Source organism: Oncorhynchus masou, chromosome 29, assembly GCF_036934945.1.
Source record: "Oncorhynchus masou masou isolate Uvic2021 chromosome 29, UVic_Omas_1.1, whole genome shotgun sequence".
Classification (NCBI taxonomy): domain Eukaryota; kingdom Metazoa; phylum Chordata; class Actinopteri; order Salmoniformes; family Salmonidae; genus Oncorhynchus; species Oncorhynchus masou.
This window is the reverse complement of record NC_088240.1, coordinates 25202111-25227737: the sequence shown is the minus strand read 5'-3', so window position 1 is coordinate 25227737 and position 25627 is coordinate 25202111. Positions and strand designations below refer to the sequence as shown.

The window sequence follows — 25627 nt, the reverse complement described above, 5'->3', positions numbered from 1 at the left end:
GTGATTTATTGGTCCAGCAGACATGTTTTCTGGGATCAGAGTGATTTTTGACGTGCGTCCAGAATTGGGCCTGACCGGTCCAATGAAATAAACATTGTGCTGGAGAGGAACAGGTATTTTCCTCTGTGGGAGTTAGGGTTGTGACGTATGTGTTTTGGCTGGCCCCTCTCTGTGTGTGTGTGTGTGTGTGTGTGTGTGTGTGTGTGTGTGTGTGTGTGTGTGTGTGTGTGTGTGTGTGTGTGTGTGTGTGTGTGTGTGTGTGTGTGTGTGTGTGTGTGTGTGTGTGGGTGTGTGAGACGTTGGCTAACCCCTCTCCCCCGGGCCGTGAACTTCTCCCGTGCTTCCCAGATATGAGAGCCTATTACCATTAACACACAACGGCACGCTCACACATACAAAGGCATTCACTGGGCCTATTACCATGCACATAAACACACACCCTATTACCGCCACTTACCACTACGCCCTGCTCCGCTCCTTAAGGTCAGCGCAGGATAAAAGTTTTACTGCCCTTATGTTCCCAGTTCCCAGCACACTTCAGACAGATGAGAAAAAATGCTAATTACTAAATGTTCCTAATGATCGATCAGGCGCCATAGTTTTTAAACCCTGCCATGTTTGATCCGATCTGCCTGCTCCACACCTTCAGCTGCGCAACCAAGTTATCTACGTAGAAATATGGAAAAGTTAGGGATTAGGGAAAACAATACAGCCATTGTTGAACATTGTTGAAGACTCGCCCAAACTCCCTGGAGTCCATGTAACTAACAGGCACCATTTGCTGATGTAAAAAGTACTTTAGAAATACATTATATTGACTGATTGATCCCTATATGCCTAACCTTAACCTTTGGATCTGCCGGTTAAATATCTACTTCCAGGACAATAGGAACGCCCTCTCAGCCTCTGTCAGTGAATTGCAAAGAATTGGTCATCATGCTCTAGATCAACAAACACGTTTGGTCTTGGCCAAAAGGCATGTGGGAGACTCCCCAAACTTAAGGAAAACGCTATATCTTGCACAAACCCAACACCTCTCATCACCCCGAGAACACCACAGTGAAGCATGGTGTTGGCCGCATCATGCTGTGGGGATGTTTTTCAATGGCAGTGACTGGGCAGCGCTAAATACAGGGAAATTCTTGAGGGAAATCTGTTTCAGTCTTCCAGAGATTTGAGACTGGGACAGATCCTAGTCGATCGCCAAACACCTCTGTAAAAAACACAATGATAAACAAATTGCACTGTTGGAGGTAGGTGCACCTGATTCAGCTGCCCTGCGCGCTGGGTAGGCAACGTGTTCCCATTTAGTACCTTGAGACATATGAAAATGTTTCAAACTGCCTTCCCGGCGGGCCTGGGGGGAGCAAATCAAGTGCACTATAGGTCTACCACTGGCCATTCAGATGGCTCAGATTACTGTGTCTGCAGTAACGTTGCAGGCGCAAAAGAAAGCTACAGCAAAGTTAATACAATGAGATTTCAAAATGTTTAAAACCATGACCAGAGAGAGACTGTCAACTAATACAGCAAAGAGATGCTGTTTTTATGAGTGAGTTCATGTTTAAGCTCTTAGTCAGCACTATCAACACTTTCTATTTAACTCCTTTATAGACCTAAAACATAAAATGCACGTTCTCCCTACTTCCTCTCACGCTACAACCAGCACTGCAGCTGCAATGAATGAGTAGGAAAGTGTATCTATAGGCTTGCGTTGTTATTATTATTAGCAGCTTGGGCAAATTTTTATATCAAGGAATATTTCAATTTCTCTGATCATTGGAGTAACATCATTCATTTGTGCATGAGGCAGAAATAATGTGTTGTGACTCGAGTTTCACCATCAGCTGAAAGACGGTGTCCCTTTTTGGTCAGTGTCAGTGGAGGAAAGGGACAGCAGAAGGACGTTGAGAGGCGGACCCTCAGTCTGCTGCTCTCTCCTTCCGCTAAGACTGACCAGCAGATGCAGTCACCATTAGCCAAGTAAAATAAAAAAGCTAATGATTTAAATGTATGCTCACACAGCTGTGCCTCACAACTAATACAACAACTGATCTATTACCAGCTTACCTCAAATGTATATTTCTTTTTTTGTCTGAGAAGAACAACAATGCATTGGCAGAGCAATTCAAGCAAAGCCAATGTGGGGTGATAACCTACTGCACAAACCTCATCAACCCCGTTTTTAATCGGGTAATGTTGCTGCATAGGCTTACGTTTTTAAGTAATGTATAAAAATAAAAAATTACGGTAGATCTTGGCTTGCATTTTGACTCAGAAAGTGATCTTGCCTCAAAAAAAAACAAAAAAACGTTGGTGACCACTGCTCTAGATTGATTGACATATCGATCCTGTTTCGTTCCATTTCTAGGTCTATCGTGGGGATGACCATGTATAACCAAGCGACCCAGGAGATAGCCAAACCGTCTGAGCTGCTGACCAGTGTCAGGGCTTACATGACTGTGCTTCAGAGCATAGAGAACTATGTTCAGATAGATATCACCAGGGTGTTCAACAACGTGCTGCTGCAGCAGACACAACATCTGGACAGTCATGGAGAACCAACCATCACTAGCCTCTACACCAACTGGTGAGTCCTAACCCCTTAACTTCTTAACCCTAACCTCCTAACCACCTAACCTTAACCTCCTAACCCCAACCAACCAACCAATCACTTGCCTCTTCACCAACTGGAATACATTCACAAAACAATAGGACTTTCCACTTTCTGTCTGTTTGAGAATAACAGCTCTGAGCCTTGATTCAAACCAACGCAGGTAAATGTCCTGTGCACTGCGATTGAGTTTGAATGGTGACTTCTGCTTGAGCCGACATCTGCGATGAACGTGGTCTCTGTGAACATCTGAAAAATTGCCTCTAAAAGTCTATCGCAGTGCGCAGGTTGTTCATCTGGGTTGGTCTGAATACCAGCCTTGATCATGCCTTCCATTCCATCAGATAACCACCAACATGACAAGCCATACATTCTCTCTGTACTACAGGTATCTGGAGACTTTACTGCGCCAAGTTAGCAACGGACACATAGCTTACTTCCCAGCCATGAAGGCTTTTGTCAACCTACCTACGGAGAACGAGCTCACCTTCAATGCAGAGGAATACTCTGATATCTCAGGTAAGCTTCGTCAGTTATGCTGTCCTTTTGGACACCAATAGACTCATGGTACTGAGAGTATGAGTAATGATTTACTACTTAGAATATTTAAACTGTGTTTATAGCCATAGCAGTGTTGGATGGAGCAAAGAATCACTAACATAACTCTCCCATGATCTTATGTCGAGGGGTCGGGATAAAGCAGGAAAACACATGTTGGACATTCATTGGACAATAAAGTAGACAGTAGATGACAGAACATTTCCATGACCTTGTGTTGGATGGGTTGGATTAAAGTAGACCACCACATTTCCATTGGTCATTCATGGACATATTGGGCAATAAAGTAATCTTATTCCTATTTTCTTCTTCTTCTCTTCTTTTCAGAGATGCGGTCCCTGTCGGAGCTGCTGGGGCCCTATGGGATGAAGTTCCTCAGTGAGAGCCTCATGTGGCACATCTCCTCCCAGGTGGCCGAGCTCAAGGTGAGGAGTCACTTGGGTTACAGAGATCAAGGGTTAATGGTAGAGGTCATCCAGGGTTAACCCAGGTCAGGCTGGGTCATGTTCATTAGGGCACCTTGTAGCAAAATGTAAAATAAATGTAGCATTTCTTATTGCACACTTCCAGAAAGTCCATCCCCTGTTTTGGACAGGTTTGTTCCTTTTGGTGCCTAAAGAACACGGCCCTGGTTTCTGTCTTCTATAATTCTTAGTGTGCTTCCGAAATGCGACCCTATCCCCTATATCAGGGGTATTCAACTCTTATCCTACGAAGTCCAGAGCCTGCTGGTTTTATGTTCTACCTGATAAGTAATTGCACCCACCTGGTGTCCCAGGTCTAAAGCAGTCCCTGATTAGAGGGGAACAACGAAAAAATGCAGTGGAACTGACTTTGGGGTCCAGAGTTGAGTTTGAGAGCCCTATATATTGCACATCTTTTGACCTGGGTCCTATGGTGGTCTCCTATGGGATCTGGTCAAAAGTAGTGCACTATATAGGGAATAGGGTGCTATTTCAGATAAAGCCTTGGCAGTATGAGTCATTAGAGGTTAGAGGGTCTTTCCAGAAGCATAGTTTTCCCCTGGAAACAGAACCAGACCCACAGCAGAGCAGAGGCAGTGTGGGTTACTGGTATCCTCTAACTGCTAACTGACTGACACTTGACTAACTGACTGACACAAAATGTATTTAGTGTTAGTGATAAGTATTGCGAAAGCAGCTAGCCAGACTGATAAATCTAAATTAGCACCAAAATCAGTCCTAATAGATCTACACTACCATTCAAAAGTTTGGGGTCACTTAGAAATTTCCATGTTTTTGTCCATTTAAAATAACATCAAATTGATCAGAAATACAATGTAGACATAGATAATGTTGTAAATGATAATTGTAGCTGGAAATTGCTGATTTTTAATTGAATATCTACAGTACATAGGCGTACAGAGGCCCATTATCAGCAACCGTCACTCCTGTGTTCCAATGGTACGTTATGTTAGCTACTCCAAGTTTAGCATTTTAAAAGGCTAATTGATCATTACAAAACCCTTTTGCAATTATGTTACCACAGCTAAAAACTTTTGTGCTGATTAAAGAAGCAATAAAACTGGCCTTCTTTAGAGTAGTTGAATATCTGGAGCATCAGCATTTGTGGGTTCGATTACAGGCTCAAAATGGCTAGAAACAAATAACTTTCTTCTGACACTCATCAGTCTATTCTTGTTCTGAGAAATGAAGGCTATTCCATGCGAGTGTCTAGTTTGAGAAACGGAATCCTCACAAGTCCTCAACTGGCTTCATTAAATAGTACCCGCAAAACACCAGTCTCAACGTCAACAGTGAAGAGGCGACTCCGGATGCTGGCCTTCTAGACAGAGTTCCTGTCCAGTGTCTGCGTTCTTTTACCCATCTTAATCTTTTCTTTTTATTGGCCAGTCTGAGATATGGCTTTTTCTTTGCAATATTATGACCTTTTTTCAAACGGTTCTTTAGATTATTTAGATGCACTATTGTAAAGTGGCTGTTCCACTGATGTCAGAAGGTGAATTCACCAATTTGTAAGTCGCTCTGGATAAGAGCGTCTGCTAAATGACTTAAATGTAAATGTAAATTATAATATAATTGGTATTTTACTCTAGAGCACACATTAGTGTTGAAACGTAGCGTTGGCACATATTTATTATCCTCTTACATGCAAACTTTTCCCTTCCCTTCTGAAAGCAATTTGTGAAAATAAAATATGTTTGTGTCTGATTCACAATCAGATGTAGGAATAAACCATTGGTTTTATTCAGTCTCTGTACAAACCAAGCCATGTTCATCAAATGACTTAACACAAAACACGTTATCGGCGAACGCTCTCAAAGCAAACTGAACAAGTGGAAAGCATGCAACGCATTGTGAGCCGCACACATGACTGCCTGAACATTGCGCCAAGACACCCATCGCAAAAAAAGTACAGGCTTCTAATTTTGTATGCATCCCAAATGGCACCCTATTCCCTACATAGTGCAGTACTTTTGATCAGAGCCCATCGTGCACTACTTTTGACCAGAGCCAAAGGTAGTGTAGTATATAGGCTCTGGCCAAAAGTAGTGCACTATATAGGGAATAGGGTAGCATTTGGGACAAACATTTGTAAGGTCCCCCGCATAGTGCATCATCTGTTGATGGTAAGGGCCTTTTCCTGTTGTGCGAAAGAAAGGGAAAGTCTTTGGAATTAGGATCCCTTGTTGATTCCCCAAATAATCCACTCACCACATAGGAGGCTCTCTCCCACTTCTATTCCTCTCCCTCAACTCATTCTTCTTCTCCTCTCCTCAGAAACTGGTGGTGGACAACGTTGAGATTCTGACCCAGATGAGGACCAGCTTTGACAAGCCTGAACACATGGCTTCTCTGTTCAAGAAGCTCTCATGTGGGTACTCTGTATTTATATTGGCCTGGTCAGAGTTTTCCTGGGCCAGACAGACACAAGGCTCAGTGCTGCCAAGTCCAAATAAGCAACATATACCTTTCTCCCATAGTACTGTTCTGCCTACATGGCTTTGGTTATGGCTGCTGAAGGGAAAAAGTTACATAACAAAACACCTTAGTCTAATTTGCATACCTGTAAAATGACTAGAGACATATCAGTTGTCTGTGAGACTTGCATGTTCTTTGTCTTGGTGTTACAGCAGTCGACAGTGTTCTGAAACGGATGACCATCATCGGAGTCATCCTCTCATTCCGATCCCTTGCTCAGGAGGCACTCCGAGATGTATGTCGGCCCTGTAACTTTCCACAACTTGAATGGCATCATGTATTGACACAATACAGTATTTTGATCGGTCTCAAGCTGGTTTTCTCATATTACACCCTATGCCAAAGTTAGTTTAATCTAATATTTCTGTCATTGTATTGAAATAAAGCATGATCCTCTTCTTGTCACCAGGTGTTGTCCTGCCACATCCCATTCCTGGTGAGCTCAGTGGAGGATTTCAAGGATCACATTCCAAGAGAGACCGACATGAAGGTGAGAGACACAGTAGGATCTTTAAATTAAGCTTCATGTGGTCAAGGTTGTGGGTTTAGTTTTGACATGGATTACATAAGAATACTAAGTCCCACAAGGTTCACATACACATACATTGTACTGTAAATTTATTTGGATTTAAGCATCTGCTAAGTGGCACATCTATATAATTATGAATATTATATATGAATGGCTATTGTGTTTGAAGCAGTCTGATTCTCTGATGTCCTTTATGTCTCTGTTGATCATCAGGTGGCCATGAATGTGTATGAGCTGTCATCTGCAGCAGGTCTGCCCTGTGAGATAGATCCTGCCTTAGTGGTGGCCCTCTCCTCTCAGAAGTCAGGTGAGATAGGATGCACCATAGACAGCCATTTTAGAATCTTAATAGATTTTCAAGACAATTTAAGTTAAAACTGTAGTACGGCCACTCAGGAACATTTAATGTCATCTTGGTAAGCAACTCCAGTGTATATTTGGCCTTGTGTTTTAAGTCCGGCTTATTATCCTGCTGAAAGGTGAATTTGTCTCCCAGTGTCTGTTGGAAAGCAAACAGAACTGTTTTTTTCTCTAGTATTTTTACTTTGCTTAGCTGTATTCTTTTTCTTTTTATCCTAAAAAAAAAACCCTAGTCCTTGCCGATGACAAGTATACCCATAACAGTCATGATTGGCTGAGATAAGGAGTGTTTGGACATCCCGAGATATGAGTCCTGATTGGTTTGTCATGTCACAGGCTTCTGTCTACAGATTGGGAGCTTTCCTAGTTAGTATATAGATCATCTTTGCTACCGCAGATTTTTTGGAAAGATATAGCTATGGACAACTGCAAAAGTGTTGCTACAGCTCCCTAAATTTAGCTGGGTTTAAGTAGAGAGACTTACTTTCTGGAGGACAATGCCATGCTGACTCACACGTGTTTACGTGGGTGGGGTGGGGCTAAGCCTTAAGAGGGTGTGAACGGTGCTGAATGGATATAAACAAAGAAGTGCTCTCTAGGAAGTGTGAAAATCTTATCAAAATCTTTCAAGAGCATTTTCTCATATGTCGAATAACATGATTATCAACTTCTCCCATGTTTCCTCCAACTACAGTGTATTATACCATTTTGTACTTTTATAAAATATAAAAATAACATTTGACTTAAGCCTCAATTGAGAAATCTGGACACATACACTATATATACAAAAGTATGTGGACACCCCTTCAATTGAGTGGATTCGTGAATTTCAGCCACACCCATTGATAGAGCTGTCCTGGTCAACTGTAAGTGCTGTTATTGTGAAGTGGAAATGTGTAGGAGCAACAACGGCTCAGACGCAAGTGGTAGGCCTCACAAGCTCAGATAATGGGACGGCCGAGTGCTGAAGCGCGTAGCGCGTAAAAATCATCTGTACTCGGTTGCAACATTCACTACCGAGTTCAAAACTGTCTCTGGAACCAACGTCAGCACAAGAACTGTCCGGAAGCTTCATGAAATGGGTTTCCATGGCCGAGCAGCCACACACAAGCCTAAGATCACCATGCGCAATGCCAATCGGCGGCTGGAGTGATGTAAAGCTCGCCGCCATGCTTCACCATCTGGCAGTCCGACGGACATATCTGGGTTTGGCCGATGCCAGGAGAACGCTACCTGCACTAATACATAGTGCCAACAAATTTGGTGAAAGAGGAATAATGATCTGGGACTTTTTTCATGGTTCGGGCTAAGCCCCTTAGTTTTAGTGAAGGGAAATCATAACACTACAGCATACAATGGCATTGTGGACGATTCTGTGCTCCCAACTTTGTGGCAACAGTTTTAGGAAGGCCCTTTTCTGTTTCAGCATGACAATGCCCCCGTGCACAAAGCGAGGTCCATACAGAAATAGTTTGCCGAGATCGGTGTAGAAGAACTTGACTGGCCTGCACAGACTCCTGACCTCAACCCCATCGAACACCTTTAGGATAAAATAGAACACCGACTGAGAGCCAGACCTAATCGCCCAACATCGGTACCCGACCTCACTAATGCTCTTGTGGCTGAATGGAAACCAGTCCCCGCAGCAATGTTCCAACATCTAGTGGAAAGCTTTCCCAGAAGAGTGGAGGCTGTTATAGCAGCAAAGAGGGGACCAACTCCATAATGTCGCCCATGATTTTGGAATGAGATGTTTGACAAGCAGGTGTCCACATACTTGTGGTCATGTAAATGATGACTATTACTCATATGCCTCATAGCCTGAGTTCCATGTCCACATGCTGTGTAAAGGGATAAGTGACTCACTGTTGAAATCTCACAGTTTGAAAAGTAATCTGTCGATCATGTCAGAGAGTGTGAGAGTTGGACAAGCATTAGAACTGCATTCCACTCTGTAGTCAAAATAAAAGTTTTCATAAATGAAAAATAAATACCTCCTGTCAATTTCATAATCACAACAGATAGGCCAGGCATTTGTTTAGGTAACATTTGGACATGTTGATGCTTATGCACACTGGTATTAAGTTGTCAAGTCATGTAGCCTGCAGCCTTATCCACAAGTCGAGTACAATTTCTGCACCCAACAATTCCCTATATAGTGCATAAATGGGCCCTAGTGTGCTTCCCAAATGGCACCCTATTACTAGAGATTCTTCTCTGGGTGCATCCGAAATGGCACCCAACCCATATATAGGGGTTTGGTCAAAAGTATTGCACTATATAGGGAATAGGGTGCCATTTAGGACGACGCCAATGGCTCTCCTCAAGTTCCCAACCCCTCTCTGTTGCTCTAAGGAAAATACTAAATAACATTGTTTTAACTCAGAGCTACTAAGAGCCCTGGGGGCCTTTTGGCCAGTGAAGACATTTCTGTTATACACCGCGGCTGTTTTTCTACAAACCTCTGTTTACTTTCAAAATAGTTATCAACCCTCAACCTCATCTCCTCGCATGTGTCACAAATGGCACCCTATTCCCTATGTAGTGCACTACTTTTGACCTGGGCCCATAGGGAATAGTGTGCCATTTGGGAGGCACACCTACCCCTTATTGGGTCCACATAGTTGAATCCCCTCCCAGTCCTGTAAATATAAATTACAGTTAATTAGGGAGCCATAATGCAGTTTGTCTTGGCTAGAGGGTCTTCATTTTTGGATAATATCCATAATAGATCCCCCTGATGGTGTTAACGGACATTTGCTTTCTTTGGTAACAGAGAACATCAGTCCGGAGGAAGAGTACAAGATAGCGTGCCTGCTGATGGTCTTTGTGGCGGTCTCTATGCCCACCTTGGCAAGCAACGTCATGTCCCAGTATAGCCCTGCTATCCAAGGTACCTGTTCTTAGATACATGAAGTATATGTTCTATGTATATTATATGTTCTATGACATTTGTTGTTATACTTATTGATATGGTTCCTTCATAATCGCCCTTGTTAACAGAGCTGTGAGATACAGTAGACCGTTTTACCCACGGTGTTTAAAGACATAGTCGAGAAACTAATATCTTCTTGTCTGTCATCCTTTCACAGGTCACTGCAACAACATCCACTGTCTGGCTAAAGCTATAAACCAGATTGCTGCAGCTTTATTCACCATCCACAAGGGCAGCATCGAGGACCGCCTCAAAGAGTTCCTCGCAGTACGTTTTATAGTGATAGTCCATTTGGTTTATACCACACATTTATCTTCACCCTTTTTAATTATTTATTATAAGCAGCTCTCTTCCTTCATCTGTTTTATATTTATTCTCTATTTGAGCCTGCATCAAAAGTTGGGCACTATGTAGGGAATATGATTCTATTTGGGACGCATCCATGTTTAAATACACACAATGTGGGAAAAGGCAGGATCATTTTTTATATTCATAACCAGGATTTAAAAACATGAATGTTCCATAAACCTTCTGGGATTCTACATCATTTTTATTTTAATATCTTAAATGATTTTTTCTGCATGACTAGTGATTTTTCTGCATTGCTGAGTGGGAGGGCACAGCGACCCACAGACCTTGTTTTCCCCTCTATGTATTTCCATTGGAATTATTCCTCAATGTCCTGTTCCTTTTAATTGTGTTTCAATAATGTATTACTATAACAGTGTTGAAATCTTTAGTGCTGTTTCCCATCTGAAACCATGTAAGACACAGCCCAAGCCAGGTCCTCTTTGAAATGCTGTGTTTAAATCCATGTGTCAAAGCTGAACCCACATGGCAAGTTTAGAATGGTAAACTGGTGGTTTGGGGTTATTCATAGTGACTGTGTTATAGACTTTAAATGTCCAGTAACATTGTAAAACTGATGGAAAGAGACACAAGTGCTTCTACACTTTCAGGGTCGGTTTCCCCAGACACAGATAAAGTTTAGTACTGGACAACAACAAAAATCTGATTTAATTTGTTCTTTCTCTCCTGTGCAGCTTGCTTCCTCCAGTTTGTTGAAGATCGGCCAGGAGACTGACAAAACCACAACAAGGAACAGAGAATCTGTCTACTTACTCCTGGACATGGTGAGTCACATACTGTATGTGTGTCCCAAATGGTACCCTATTCCATATATAAGGAATAGGGTGCCATTTGGGATCCGGATTAAACTACAACACACGTCATGTTCTATTTAACCTTTATTTAAGTCCCGTTAAGGTCAGAATAACTATTTCCCAAAGGGAGACCTGGGAAAGTAATTTAGGAGAGTCATATACTATTAATTTACGATACTATATCAAACCGAATGACTAAGAATTATAAAGTTATGCCTACTCTAGCTATCATGTTGTCCCATCACCTATCATAACACAGTGTCACATCTAACTATCATCTAACACGTTGTCACATCCTCGAACTATCATCTAACACGTTGTCCCATCATCTAACTATCACCTAGCTATCATAACACAGTGTCACATCTAACTTATCATCTAACATGTTGTCCCATCATCTAACTATCACCTAGCTATCATAACACAGTGTCACATCCTCTAACTAACATTAACACATTGAAACATCCTATAACTATCATCTAGCTATCATCTAACACATTGTCAAAATCATCTAGCTATCATCTAACACGTCGTCAAAATCATCTAGCTATCATCTAACACGTTGTCACATCCTCTAACTATCATCTAACACGTTGTCACATCATCTAGCTACCATCTAACACATGTAATATACTTGTTCGAAGGTCAACATTCTCATTAGTCTCTGGCCAGCCCAAAGCAGAAATAAAATAAAGAGAATCGCAAACCTCTTTCTACTTGAAAATGAACAGAGCACTATTTTTTTTGACTGTGTATTGAAAGTTACATATGCAGTCATGCATACACATGTATTGTCTGTTGATCAGAGGGGCTTACTGGTCTGTCGGATTTGTAATTACTTGACTTTGAAGAATATTGTAATGGAGGGAGGTTTTTGAATAGAAAGACAACCAGGGTGGAAAGAAGGAAGAATCACCCACAGTTGTTATCCTGTAGTGGAACTGACATAATATAGAACACACACACCCTTATGCCTTATCCATGGGGCTACTCTGCCTCAATAATATAGAACACACACACCCTTATGCCTTATCCATGGGGCTACTCTGCCTCAATAATATAGAACACACACACCCTTATGCCTTATCCATGGGGCTACTCTGCCTCAATAATATAGAACACACACACCTTTATGCCTTATCCATGGGGCTACTCTGCCTCAATAATATAGAACACACACACCCTTATGCCTTATCCATGGGGCTACTCTGCCTCAATAATATAGAACACACACACCCTTATGCCTTATCCATGGGGCTACTCTGCCTCAATAATATAGAGAACAAGGCAAAATCACAAAAGTATGATTAAACTCAGGTTGCATCCCAAATGGTTCCCTATATAGTGCCCTTCTTTTGACCAGAGACGTATGTGGGCCCTGGTCTAAAGTACTGCAATATTTAGGGAATGGGATGCTATTTGAGACAGTCTCACAATGGTTATTTTAGGTTCTATCCATATCCATCCATGTGTTTTCTCTACCAGATTGTGCAGGAGTCCCCGTTCTTGACCATGGACCTTCTGGAGTCCTGCTTCCCCTATGTGCTGCTCCGTAATGCATACCATGCTGTCTACAAGCAGAGTGTGTCTTCCTCTGCCTGAGAGCACTGAGAGGAGGAGAGGAAAGAGATGTTAGAGGAGAGAAAGATTAGAGGAGGGAGAGAGTGAGTGAGAGACTCCTCGCCTTGTCTGGAGTTCAGCATGCAGATAGTGAAGAGGAGACAAGGGCCGTATGTATCAAGCGTCTCAGAGTAGGAGTGCTGATTTGGGATCAGTGTTGCCTTTTTAGATCATAATGAATAACATTAACTTGACAGGGGGAGACCTGATCCTAGATCAGCACTTCTACTCTGAGAAGCTTGATATATGCAGGCAGCCCCAGAGCTCTTTACTGAGAATATAAATATATGGCTTTGGACAACATGAGTCTTATGATGATATGACCATTGTGGGTGTGCTGTGTTTCAACTTACAGTCTTAAAGAAAACAAAAAAAAATAGTATTATTGGTTTTGTGGGATCAGGGTTTTTCTTTTCATACAGTTTTATTAATTAATCATTTGTTTACTTAATCTGATGTAAGCTTTGTTGACAATGATCCGTGACAATTCACTACTACTTAATTTAATTTTGAATATTGTCTTAATTTTTAACCCATTCAATATTTAGAAATTTAACACTAAAAATGCTATTATCGGTGAAGGGGAATGTGCAAAACTAATTGCAGATATTTGGAAAATGATGATACACAGTTATATTCATCATCATTATCTGTCGGTTATTACAGTATGTGTATCTTTGTGAATTTGTGTTATTTACATTTTTGTGTTTCTTTGAGATATTTGCCAAACTGTTGAGAAAACATAGCATCTTATATTATTTGGAGCTAACCTGAAATGTTGGTATTAAACTTAAATATTATGAAAACTGATGGTTGATATTTGTACAAAGCATAGAATAATTTTTTAACTAAATGCCTCATTGGCATAACTACTCCATAGTACCTGTCTGTACGGTATATAATAAACATTCTTTCATATTTATTGAATGTTTATACATAGTTTTCCTTTTACCACTTTTATATGTTTTCAATGTTTCAATGAACTGTGTATCCTCCATAACGTGATAAATAAATCTTAGGCTATATCCACTTACTGGCCTAGAGTCTCATTTGTTTAAAATGTTTGAATAAACTTCAGGATATAAGCTGCACATAAAATACCATACATACTCACACACACACAGATTTGCTATGATTAGCCTAATAATTTTAACTTGAGTGTTTCCACTTGAGACATTTGTTTAGGGAAATTTCCACAGTTCTAGCTATCACAATTGGCAGCAAATTGACTCACATCTGACCTGATTGTCATGTGTTATTGAGTTTGCTTCTCAGTGCTTAGAACTTGAAGGTCTTTCCTAGTAACAGTTTCCTTTTTTGTATGTAGGCCAACATTGGTCTTGGTTATTTTGTGTATTTAAAAAAAAAAAAATTTGCTGTCAAAATATTAGTGGGGAAGTGTTCCCATGGCCTGAGAACACAGAGTCTTATTTAACAATCTGACCCTATATGACCTCTTGGTCAACTTGTAATGTATACAATCCCTTTAAAATCCTCCATGCTGACCATTGTACACTGTTTAGTATATCGAATCCCTGAGCTGACAAGGTAAAAATCTGAACAAGTCAGTTAACCCACTGTTTCCCAGTAGACCATCATTATAAATAAGAATTTGTTCTTAACTGACTTGCCTAGTTAAATAAAAAAGTAATAAATAATGATATTTAACATGTTCTTAATCTGGTTAACACCCAATGAGCCTATTAACACTCATCATTGTGTTGAGTTCACACTAATAATTAGGCTTGATTAAAGCTGCTTGTGTACATAGCACTGTCATCATAATATGGGTGCGTTCGTAAGTTCACTCAGAGGGCAGAATAACTGATGACTTTACAAACACGCAACGCCCGTTGAATATGACCGGTGTCAGTAAGTGTCAGCAAAAAAAATGTATTAAATTGTTGCCAGCAGCTCGGTTACAGTCACCAACGCTCTAGATCACATGAAAACAGCCTAATCAGCTCTGCCAGGGTGAGGAAAATGGTCGGAGTAAGGTTTTCAAGCCAATTTTAATCAATTAGCTTGGGTGCTTGACTGACATTTCAGGTGAAGGCATTCAGTTGTACAACTGATGAGATATCCCCTTTTCCTTACCCTTTCCCTTACTCCACAGTCAGAGTCCAGTGTGCTCTCTGAATGCTCAGTGAGCGAAACGCTCTGAATTTACTAACGGACAAAGTGCCTTTGAATGTGGCATGGTAGTAGGTGCCAGGTACACCGGTTTGTGTCAAGAATTGCAAAGCTGCTGGAATTTTCATACTAGTTTCCCGTGTGATTCAAGACTGGTCCACCCCCCAAAGGACATCCAGGGAACTTGACACAACTGTGGGAAACTTTGGGATCAACATGCATCCATGTGGAACGCTTTCCACCTGTTGTGTGGGCAAAGAAGGGAGGGGAGCAACTCAACATTGGGAAGTTGTTCTCAATGTTTTGTGCACTCAGTACAGGTTAAATATATATATATACACACACATTTTTTATATATATAAATAAATGAAATATCACATTTACATAAGTATTTAGACCCTTTACTCTGTACTTTGTTGAAGCACCTTTGGCAGCGATTTCATCCTTGAGACTTCCTGGGTATGACGCTACAAGATTGGTACACCTGTATTTTCTTAGATTCTCGAAATTATTTTCTGCAGATCCTCTCAAGCTCTGTCAGGTTGGATGGGGAGCGTCGCTGCACAGCTATTTTCAGGTCTCTCCAGAGATGTTCGATCGGGTTCAAGTTTACTCTGGCTGGGTCACTCAAGGACATTCAGAGACTTGTCCCGAAGGCACTCCTGCATTATCTTGGCTGTATGCTTAGGGTCGTTGTCCTGTTGGAAGGTGAACCATCGACCCAGTCTGAGGTCCTAAGCGCTCTGGAGCAGGTTTTCATCAAGGATCTCTCTGTACTTTGCTTCATTCATCTTTCCCTCTATCCAAACTAGCCTCCCAGTCCCTGCAGCTGAAAAACATCCCCACAGCATAATGCTGCCACCACCATGCGTCGTAGGGATGGTGTCAGGTTTCCTCCAGACGTGACATTCAGGCCAAAGAGTTCAATCTTGATTTCATCAGACCAGAGAATCTTGTTTCTCATGGTCTGAGAGTCCTTTAGGTGCCTTTTGGCAAACTCCAAGTGGGCTGTCGTGCCTTTTACTGAGGAGTGGCTTTCGTCTGGCCACTCTATTTTTATTTATTTTATTTTATTTCACCTTTATTTAACCAGGTAGGCAAGTTGAGAACAAGTTCTCATTTACAATTGCGACCTGGCCAAGATAAAGCAAAGCAGTTCGACACATACAACAACACAGAGTTACACATGGAGTAAAACAAACATACAGTCAATAATACAGTATAAACAAGTCTATATACGATGTGAGCAAATGAGGTGAGATAAGGGAGGTAAAGGCAAAAAAGGCCATGGTGGCAAAGTAAATACAATATAGCAAGTAAAACACTGGAATGGTAGATTTGCAATGGAAGAATGTGCAAAGTAGAAATAAAAATAATGGGGTGCAAAGGAGCAAAATAAATTAATTAATTAAATACAGTAGGGAAAGAGGTAGTTGTTTGGGCTAAATTATAGATGGGCTATGTACAGGTGCAGTAAGTACCATGAAGGCCTGATTGGTGGAGTGCTGCAGAGATGGTTGTCTTTCTGCAAGATTTTCACATCTCTACAGAGGAACTCTGGAGCCATGTCAGAGTAACCATCGGGTTCTTGGTCACCTCCCTGACCAAGGCCTCCCTGACCAAGCCCCCCCGTTTGCTCAGGTTGGCAGGGTGGCCAGCTCTAGGAAGAGTCTTGGTGGTTCCAAACTTCTTCCATTTAAGAATGATGAAGGCCACTGTGTTCTTGGGGACCTTCAATGCTGCAGAAATGTTTTGGTACCCTTCCTAGTGGTTAGAGGATTGGGCCAGTAACCAAAATGTTGCTAGATCGAGTCCCTGAGCTGACACAATAAAAATCTGTTGTTCTGCCCCTGAACAAGGCAGTTAACCCACTGTTCCTAGGCCATCATTGTAAATAAGAATGTGTTCTTAACTGACTTGCCTAGTTAAATAAAGGTAACATTGTAAACATGTAAAATCCATCAAATCTGTGCCTTGAATCCTGTCTCAGAGCTCTGCTGAAAATATCTTCGACCTCTTGGCTTGGTTTTTGCTCTGACATACACTGCCAACTGTGGGACCTTATATAGACAGGTGTTATATAGACAGCCTTTCCAAATCATGTCCATCAATTAAATTTACCACAGGTGGACTCCAATCAAGTTGTAGAAACATCTCAGGATGATCAATGAAAACAGGATGCACCTGAGCTCAATTTCGAGTCTCATAGCAGGGTCTGGGGTCTGAATATTTATGTAAATAAGGTATTTCTGTTTTGTTTGTTTTTAAACCTGTTTATGTTTTGTCATTATGGGATATTGTGTGTAGATTGATGTGGGAAACATGTAGTTAATACATGGTAGAACAAGGACGAAATGTAACAAAATGTGGAAAAAGTCAAGGGGTCTGAATACTTTCTGAATGCACTGTAAAAATACACACAGTACCAGTCAAAACTTTAGAACACCTACTCATTCAAGGGTTTTTCTTTATTGTAATATTTTCTACATTGTAGAATAATAGTGAAGACATCAAAACTATGAAATAGCACATATGGAATCATGTAGTAACCAAAGAAGTGATAAACAAATCAAAATATATAATATAATAAAAATATATCCCATTTAGCAGACGCTTTTGTCCAAAGCGACTTACAAGTCGGCTGGGGCCACTACTTTTACATATGGGTGGCCCCAGCGGGAATCGAACCCACGACGCTTGGCGTTGCAAGCGCCATGCTCTACCGACTGAGCCACACAGGACCCGTATATTTTAAATTGGAGATTCTTCAAATAGCCCCCCTTTGCGTTGATGACAGCTTTACACACTCTTGGCATTCTCTCAACCAGCTTCACCTGCAATGAATTTCCAACAGTCTCCGGCCTGTGTAAGGCCTATTTGACCAAGAAGGAGAGTGATGGTGCTGCATCAGATGACCTGGCCTCCACAATCATCCGACCTCAACCCAATTGAGATGGTTTGGGATGAGTTGGACGGCAGAGTGAAGGAAAAGCATCAAACAAGTACTCAGCATATGTGGGAACTCCTTCAACTGTTGGAAAAATCATTGCAGGTGAAGCTGAGAGAATGCTAAGAGTGTGCACAGCTGTTATCAAGGCAAAGGGTGGCTATTTGAAGAATCTCAAATATAAAATATATTTTGATTTGTTTAACACTTTTTTGGTTACTACATGATTCCATATATGTAATTTCATAGTTGTCTTCACTATTCTACAATGTAGAAAATAGTACAAATAAAGAAAAACCCTTGAATGAGTAGGTGTGTCCAAAAAATAACGAAAAACCCTTGAATGAGTAGGTGTGTCCAAAAATAAAGAAAAACCCTTGAATGAGTAGGTGTGTCCAAACGTTTGACTGGTACTGTATATATATATATATATATATATATATATATATATATATATATATATATTTGCGTGTGTGGAAATTGATCCGCCAGTTGCCCATCCCAGAACTAGTCTAATGTACATGTTTTTCAAAGAAGGCTATGGGGCAAGTTCTCCAGTCCTGCTTGGTGTTGGCTTGAATCAGGAGTAGGAGGAGGGTCAGACAGGCATGATGATGATAGAGGAAATTTGTAAAGGGTAAAAAAGCTGGTCCCGCAGACTGAGGTCAGTCCGATTCCAACGAGCAATCACTGCAGTGTTAACTAGTCTGGGAAGGAGGAGATAGAGAGAGCGGAGCCACAAGCCCACCCGCAATATGATCACACACGCGCCAATGGAATAAGCAACAAAACAGTTGGAAATCGAAATCAACCACGAGGAATTCGATATCAAATAGGTTATTTTGGTTTTACGCACAAAAGATGACGTTTGAACCTCTTTCCTTTTATGTGACGCAAAGTTTAGACACGTCCGGGTAGACAGACAACTTTAGGCTAGCTATATATTGTACGATTTCATTACGCGTTTAATTTATCCATTCCGACTTCATAACCAGACATTGCATTTAGATGTATTGTTTATCCTAAACCAACTGTCAGCATATAACTGAGGATGATCATGTTTTCCCACGAGTTATTCGTCTCCTTCCTCGCGGTTACCTGTCTGTTTAGTATACCCAGAGCGTCTTCGGCGGCATGTGAGCCCATTCGGATCCCTCTGTGCAAGTCCATGCCCTGGAACATGACGAAAATGCCCAACCACCTCCACCACAGCACCCAGGCGAACGCAGTCCTGGCCATTGAGCAGTTTGAAGGGCTTCTTGGCACCCAGTGTAGTACAGATTTACTGTTCTTTCTGTGCGCCATGTACGCCCCAATATGCACGATTGACTTCCAACACGACCCTATCAAGCCCTGCAAATCGGTGTGTGAGCGTGCGAAATGCGGCTGTGAACCTGTGATGAAACGGTATAATCACACCTGGCCAGAGAGCTTGGCCTGTGAGGATCTGCCAGTCTACGACCGGGGAGTCTGTATCTCACCTGAGGCCATTGTAAAAGCAGAAGGACCAGGTAGGATATGGGGGATTGTGATGATGAAGATTCCATAGCGTAGTTCTGAAATAGGTATTGTGAATAAATACAGGCTAACTCACATAATAAAGACAAAGATAAAAGGAAAAAAGTATGACGATGAGAATATCTGTAGTCTATAAAATTCTCTACAGCAGCCGCTTATAAGTCAACTTTATTCCTGTCTGTTACTTAGACAACCCTTACTATCAGGACCCCACAAAATGCTCACCTGGTAAGATGCATGTGGCCCTTGAATGTTCTGTGAATTAAACATGACCATTTATTATGTTACCACTATAAAATGACAAAACAAATGGAACTACACTGGCCTATGACATTAGAGGCTACTTGTGAAGTTAATACTGTTATTGAGTGAAAATGTTCTCATCATAGTTGGTTTTATTCAGAATCAACTCCTGACTTTCCAAGTGATTCTCACAATGTCAACTGTAAAGGAGCCAACAATGGTAAAATAATAATCACATTTTCTTTGCTTCATCAAACATTTGGATACTTTTACATGGAGCTGTTAGTACATACTGCAAATGTAGCTTAAAAATTATGTTTGGCTATTGAATTTAGTGCAAAATAATCTGAACAGTATTATATTAGAATATGGTATAGAGTTTCACCTCATGTTTTTCATTACATGAATTTCAAGAATGTAATTTTGCTGTTCAAAAACGTGTAGATTTATAGGGCTATTTCAATCCCAGATGTTCTACAATGTATCACATTATTAATTTATTGTTTCAGATCGTTGCAAGTGCAAGTCAGTTAAACTGGGTCTCAAGACCTACCTAAAGAATAATTACAACTATGGTGAGCTATTACATATTTCCAATTTTCTGAATGATTTTCATAGGCAATTCTTTTTGCAGTTCATAAGAGTGGGAACATATTATAGAATGTGAGTGATGTAGTTACTTAGAAGCTGATTATAACAATGCATGATTTTATCATTGTCCTAAAACTCTGAAGGATGATTTTCTAGACACAGATTACATTTCTAGTCCTGGACTAAAAAGCATTCTCAATGGAATCTCCTCCAAAAGTAGTCTTGGACTAGGCTTAGTTAGTTTCCAGGAAACCGGCCCCATATGTTCAGTCAAACAAGTAGGCTTCAAATGTAAAGTATCCTTTAAAATAATCAAACAAACTAAAATCATGTTTAATGTTTTCTTCCCAGTGATTCGTGCAAGGGTGAAGGAGATTAAAAACAGGAATCATGACTTGAGTGCAATCGTGGAGGTCAAAGACATCCTGAAGTCTTCCTTTGTTAACATCCCTCGTGATACCGTCACACTGCACTACAACTCTGGCTGTCCCTGTCCTCCTCTCACCGCCAACGACGAGTACATCATCATGGGTTATGAGAATGAGGAGAGGTCCAGGTATGTCTTGAGCCAGTCATATTACTGGCTCTCTAATAGCAACAATCATTCATGGGATAGTTGACTATTGTAGTTCATACCACATTGTAACTCATGCCACCTATAGTGCCTTCAGAAAGTATTTACACCCCTTGGCTTTTTAAACATTGTGTTGTGTTAAAAAGTGGGATTAAAATGTATTTAATTTAGGTTTAATTTATTTGCACCAAAGAAAAGTGATAAACAACAATACAGATGAAAACAAAATAAAAAATGGTGTGCAGGTATGGTTGGAAGGACAAGGGCTTTATATGAAAACACCCAAAATATATACAATACATAAGTACAAAAATGAAAAAAGGCTTGTTGAAACAAATAACAAAACCTGCTGATCACAAATGTACAAATGAACTGATCAACAATCACACAAAAATCTAAATAAACGGTACATGTTTTGTTTAAATGTGCGTGTGTGCATGTGTGGATGTAAGAGTTGGGCTATATGGAGGAGATTACTGAGTAGTTCGGTTCATCAGGCTGACCCCCAATCTTCACTTGAAGTTATTGAGGTTTTGGCAATGTGAAGATAACAATTCCAGAGTATGGTACCTTTGTATCTGATAGAGAATTGACTATGTGAGGTGTGGCAGTGTGGAGGGTGAAGGTTATTGCAGTGTCTTGTGTTTATCAAGATGGATTTCAGAATTAACCATTGAAGGGTTTAGGGAGGTAGAAGTTGCCAGGCACGCTGATTTGAGTGTGTCAAGAACTGCAACACTGATGGAATGTTCACACTCAAGTGTCCCATATGTATCAAGAATGGTCCACCACCCAAAGGACATCACAGGTATATGGCAACTGCCTCAAGGAACAATAAAAAACACAATATATACATTAATTGAGGCTATTCTGAGGGCAAAAGGGGGTGCAACTCAGTATTAGGAATGTGTTCCTAATGTTTTGTACCCACAGTGTATATTTGGTCTTGTTCTTTTAGGTTATTGTCCTGCTGAAAGTTGAATTAGTTTCCCTGTGTCTGTTGGAAAGCAGACTGAACCAGGTTTTCCTAAAGGCTTTTGCCTGTGTTAAGCTCCATTCTGTTTATTTTTATCAACATAAAAACCTCCCTAGTCCTTGCCAATGACAAGCATACCCATAACATGATGCAGCCACCACCCTTCTGGAGAATATGAAGGGAAAATACTCTAGTCTTTGTGGTTGAATCTGTGCTTAATTCACTGCTCAACTCGGGGACCTTTACAATTATCTGTATGTGTCGGGTACAGAGATTGGGTAGTCATTTTAAAATCATGTTAAAAATTATTATTGCACACAGTGTCCATGCAACTTATAATGTGACTTGTTAAGCTTATTTCTACTTCTGAATGTATTTAGGCTTGCCATAACAAAAGGGTTGAACACTATTGAATCAAGACATTTCAGCTTTTAATTTCTAATTCATTTGTAAACATTTCTAAAAACAAAATTCCACTGACATTATGGGGTATTGATCATTGTCACAATCTCAATTTAATAAATTTTAAATTCAGTCTGTAACACAACAAAATGTGGAACAAGTCAAGGAGTGTGTGTACTTTCTGAAGGCACTGTACCTGTCTGTCATACATGTAGGCTTCTGCTCATCGAAGGCTCCATTGCACAGAAGTGGAAGGACCGTATGGGGAGGAAGGTGAGGCGTTGGGACCAGGTACTGAGGGACCAGAGCCGGGGGAACTCTGGCAGAAGCAATATGCGGAGGACTCGCCACTGATCAACCAAGGCGCGTCCCTGTGCAGTGATGACAGGGTTGCAAAATTCCTCTATCTTCCCAGGTTTTCTAGAAATCTTGGTTTGAAGATTTTGGGAATCATGAGGAAATAAGCAGGAAATCTGCAGTCGTTAAACCAGGATTTATGGAAAACCTGGGAATTTGGGGAAAGTTACAGAAATTTTGCAGCCCCAAGGGATGACATATGGGACAACATATGGAGACAAGATAGAAAGAAAAGTGTTTGCAGACAGAAAACTGAGAAATTGCACTATTGCACGTTTATTTTTTAACCATTGTCACAATTTAGATATGTCATAGCTGAATGTAGATCATTTTTTAGTTGTTGCTTTGTTTTGTATTTTTGTTTAATTCTTTGTTTTCATAATCTTTTTTTTTTTGCACAAACAACATTTTCATTTAACCGTGCTAAATGTGTGGGTATACAGTTGGAGAATGATTGGGAGCCTTGCATGGGACTTTGCTGGAGGAGTGACAATGACTCCACCCCAAATGGCACCCTATTACTACCTACAGTACCAGTCCAAAGTCGGGACACACCTAATCATTCAAGGGTTTCTTTATTTTTACTATTTTCTACATTGTAGAATAATATTAAAGACATCAAAACTATGAAATAACACATATGGAATCATGTCGTAACCCAAAAAGTGTTAAACAAATAAATATATTTGAGATTCTTCAAAGTAGCCATCCTTTGCCTTTGACAGCTTTGCACACTCTTGGCATTCTCTCAACCAGCTTCACCTGGAATGCTTGTCCAACAGTCTTGAAGGAATTCCCACATATGCTGAGCACTTGTTGGCTGTTTTTCCTTCACTCTGTGGTCCAACTCCTCCCAAACCATCTCAATTGGATTGAGGTCGGGTGATTGTCGAGGCCAGGTCATCTGATGCAGCACTCCATCACTCTCTTTGGTCAAATAGCCCTTACACAGGCTGTAGGTGTATTTTGGGTCATTGTCCTGTTGGAAAAACAAATGATAGTCCCACTAATTGCAAACCAGATGGGATGGCGTATCACTGCAGAATGCCCTGGTAGCCATGCTGGTTAAGTGTGCCTTTAATTCTAAATAAATCATTGACAGTGTCACCAGCAAAGCACCATCATACCTCCTCCTCCATGCTTCACATTGGGAACCACACATACGGAGATACTCTGCGTCTCACAAAGACATGACGGGTGGAACCAAAACTCTCAAATTTGGACTCATCAAACCAAAGGACAGATTGCCACTGGACTAATGTCCATTGCTCGTGTTTCTTGGCCCAAGCAAGTCTCTCCTTTTATTATTGGTGTCCTTTAGTAGTGGTTTCTTTGCAGCAATCCGACCATGAAGGCCTGATTTACGCAGTTACTTGAACTCTGTGAAGTATTTATTTATTTCTGAGACTGGTACCTCTAATGAACTTATCCTCTGCAGCAGAGGTAACTCTGGGTCTTCTTTTCCTTTGGCGGTCCTCATGAGAGCCAGTTTCCTCATCGCGATTGATGGTTTTTCAGACTGCAGTTGAAGAAACTTTAAAAGTTATTTACATTTTCCGTATTGACTGACCTTCATGTCTTAAAGTAACAATGGACTGTTGTTTCTCTTCTCTTTGCTTATTTGAGCTATTCTTGCCACAATATGGACTGGGTCTTTTACCAAATAGGGCTATCTTCTGTATACCACCCCTACCTTGTCACAACACAACTGATTGTCTAAAATGCATTAAGAAGGACATAAATTACATTTTAAGAAGGCACACCTGTTAATTTAAATGCATTCCAGGTGACTACCTCATGAAGCTGGTTGAGAGAATGCCAAGAGTGTGCAAAACTATCATCAAGGCAAAGGGTGGCTACTTTGAAGAATCTAAAATGTATTTTGATTTAACACTTTTTGGCTTACGACATGATTCCATGTGTTATTTTGTAGTTTTGATGTAATCGCTATTATTCTACAATGTAGCAAATAATAAAAATAAAGAAAAACTCTGGAATGAGTAGGTGTGTCCAAACCTTTGACTGGTACTGTATATAGTGCACTATTTTTGACCAGAGCCCGGTGAATGGGTTGTAATTTGGGAAGCACAATTATCAGAAGCACTCTAAAGTCAAAATATCTATATTTATCTAGCAGCTAGACTGCACATTGGATGAAGTGGATGTCTGTCTTTAAGATACCAAACTGCATTAATATGATGGGGTTTTCAAAGGAAACACACGAGTTGTAATCTGGCTACAGCTGCAATGAATGTTCACCTACAAAATGATTAAACACATTTCAAAGGAGAAAAATGAACAAGAGAGGAGAGAGGGTATATTTTTGGAGTATGCAAAGAAATGGCAGAATAATCCTAGAGTACAGAGTATATCATGTAATTGATGACAACATTAAGATATTGAAATAATGATTGGTTTACATGTAATCTCTCTCTCACAAAAAGTTTGAATTGCTTGCTTATGTTTCACATGCTTTGTAGCTCAGATGTAGCAAGATGATTTACAAAGCGTCTTTCTTACAGACATTTTTGGTGCTTTGGGTTTTTCTAAACTGAACTGTTGATCTATACATCACTGGTTTGACGTCATACACAACATACAAACATATATCAATCTATGAAATGCTAACAACCTTTCAATTGTGATTGTAAATCTGGTTTAAGTGTTTTATTAAACATTGTCTGGCTGGTGTCATGACCAACACATACTCCATGTCTGTCTTGGGTTCAAGAAGAGATCATTTATCATGAAATCAGCATTACATGCTACACTTGCACATAAAGAATCAGAAAATAATTTGTATTAAAAAAACTATTGTCCTCAGCAAACACCTAGTGTACAGTATTACCCTGCCCTGTAAAGCCAAGCCTACTTGAAGAACTCAACCTGTCCAAAATTGAAACTGTATATTGACAGGAGTAAACTGTAACATGGGTAGACTTTACTTGGCGAGCCTACACACCTCCACATATTGAGAGAAGCTGGGTGAGGGGTCTAGACTCTAAATTGACAGGAGTAAAAAGAGGAATGAAGAGTCAAGTGGCTACCATGTTTAGGAAACTAATGGGTCAGAATCTGGACTGATAGTTAAATAGTTAACCAAACAGCTATCTGGACTAATTATTCAGCTGAGTTATGGCTTGG

The 25627-nt window shown here is 40.6% G+C and overlaps 2 protein-coding genes across 11 annotated transcripts in view; both read left to right on the top strand.

The window, feature by feature from the left end:
- LOC135519255 (nck-associated protein 1) overlaps positions 1-13775 on the top strand; it is a 55831-nt gene extending 42056 nt beyond the window's left edge. For 7 of the 8 annotated variants that reach the window (XM_064944391.1, XM_064944389.1, XM_064944388.1 and 4 more), the window contains 11 exons: positions 2372-2590; positions 3003-3133; positions 3500-3597; positions 5935-6028; positions 6288-6370; positions 6545-6625; positions 6878-6971; positions 9801-9917; positions 10117-10226; positions 11003-11092; positions 12608-13775. In XM_064944391.1, the coding sequence (XP_064800463.1) occupies positions 2372-2590; positions 3003-3133; positions 3500-3597; positions 5935-6028; positions 6288-6370; positions 6545-6625; positions 6878-6971; positions 9801-9917; positions 10117-10226; positions 11003-11092; positions 12608-12724 (1234 nt within the window). In that variant the 3' untranslated portion in view covers positions 12725-13775. The remainder of the gene's footprint in view (positions 1-2371; positions 2591-3002; positions 3134-3499; positions 3598-5934; positions 6029-6287; positions 6371-6544; positions 6626-6877; positions 6972-9800; positions 9918-10116; positions 10227-11002; positions 11093-12607) is intronic. The other variant, XM_064944385.1, reaches the window with a different exon arrangement.
- Positions 13776-18328: 4553 nt separating this feature from the next.
- LOC135519254 (secreted frizzled-related protein 3-like) lies at positions 18329-25188 on the top strand. Of its 3 annotated transcripts, XM_064944381.1 has the most exons (6): positions 18329-19333; positions 19530-19568; positions 19744-19803; positions 20093-20158; positions 20526-20730; positions 22342-25188. In XM_064944381.1, exons 1-6 carry the CDS (start codon positions 18874-18876, stop codon positions 22478-22480), a joined length of 969 nt encoding a protein of 322 aa, XP_064800453.1. In that variant the 5' UTR covers positions 18329-18873; the 3' UTR covers positions 22481-25188. The 3 variants fall into 3 exon arrangements, with proteins under 3 accessions (XP_064800453.1, XP_064800454.1, XP_064800455.1); XM_064944382.1 differs by lacking the exon at positions 19530-19568; XM_064944383.1 differs by lacking the exons at positions 19530-19568; positions 19744-19803.
- The last annotated feature ends 439 nt before the right edge of the window (positions 25189-25627 follow it).

Excerpts from the sequence above, each read along its gene's own strand:
- LOC135519254 (XM_064944381.1), top strand. The coding sequence starts at position 18,874 with ATGATCATGTTTTCCCACGAGTTATTCGTCTCCTTCCTCGCGGTTACC. Across the intron at positions 19,569-19,743 it reads CCCCACAAAATGCTCACCTG|AATCAACTCCTGACTTTCCA; the intron begins GTAAGATGCATG and ends GGTTTTATTCAG. Across the intron at positions 20,731-22,341 it reads GAGAATGAGGAGAGGTCCAG|GCTTCTGCTCATCGAAGGCT; the intron begins GTATGTCTTGAG and ends TCATACATGTAG.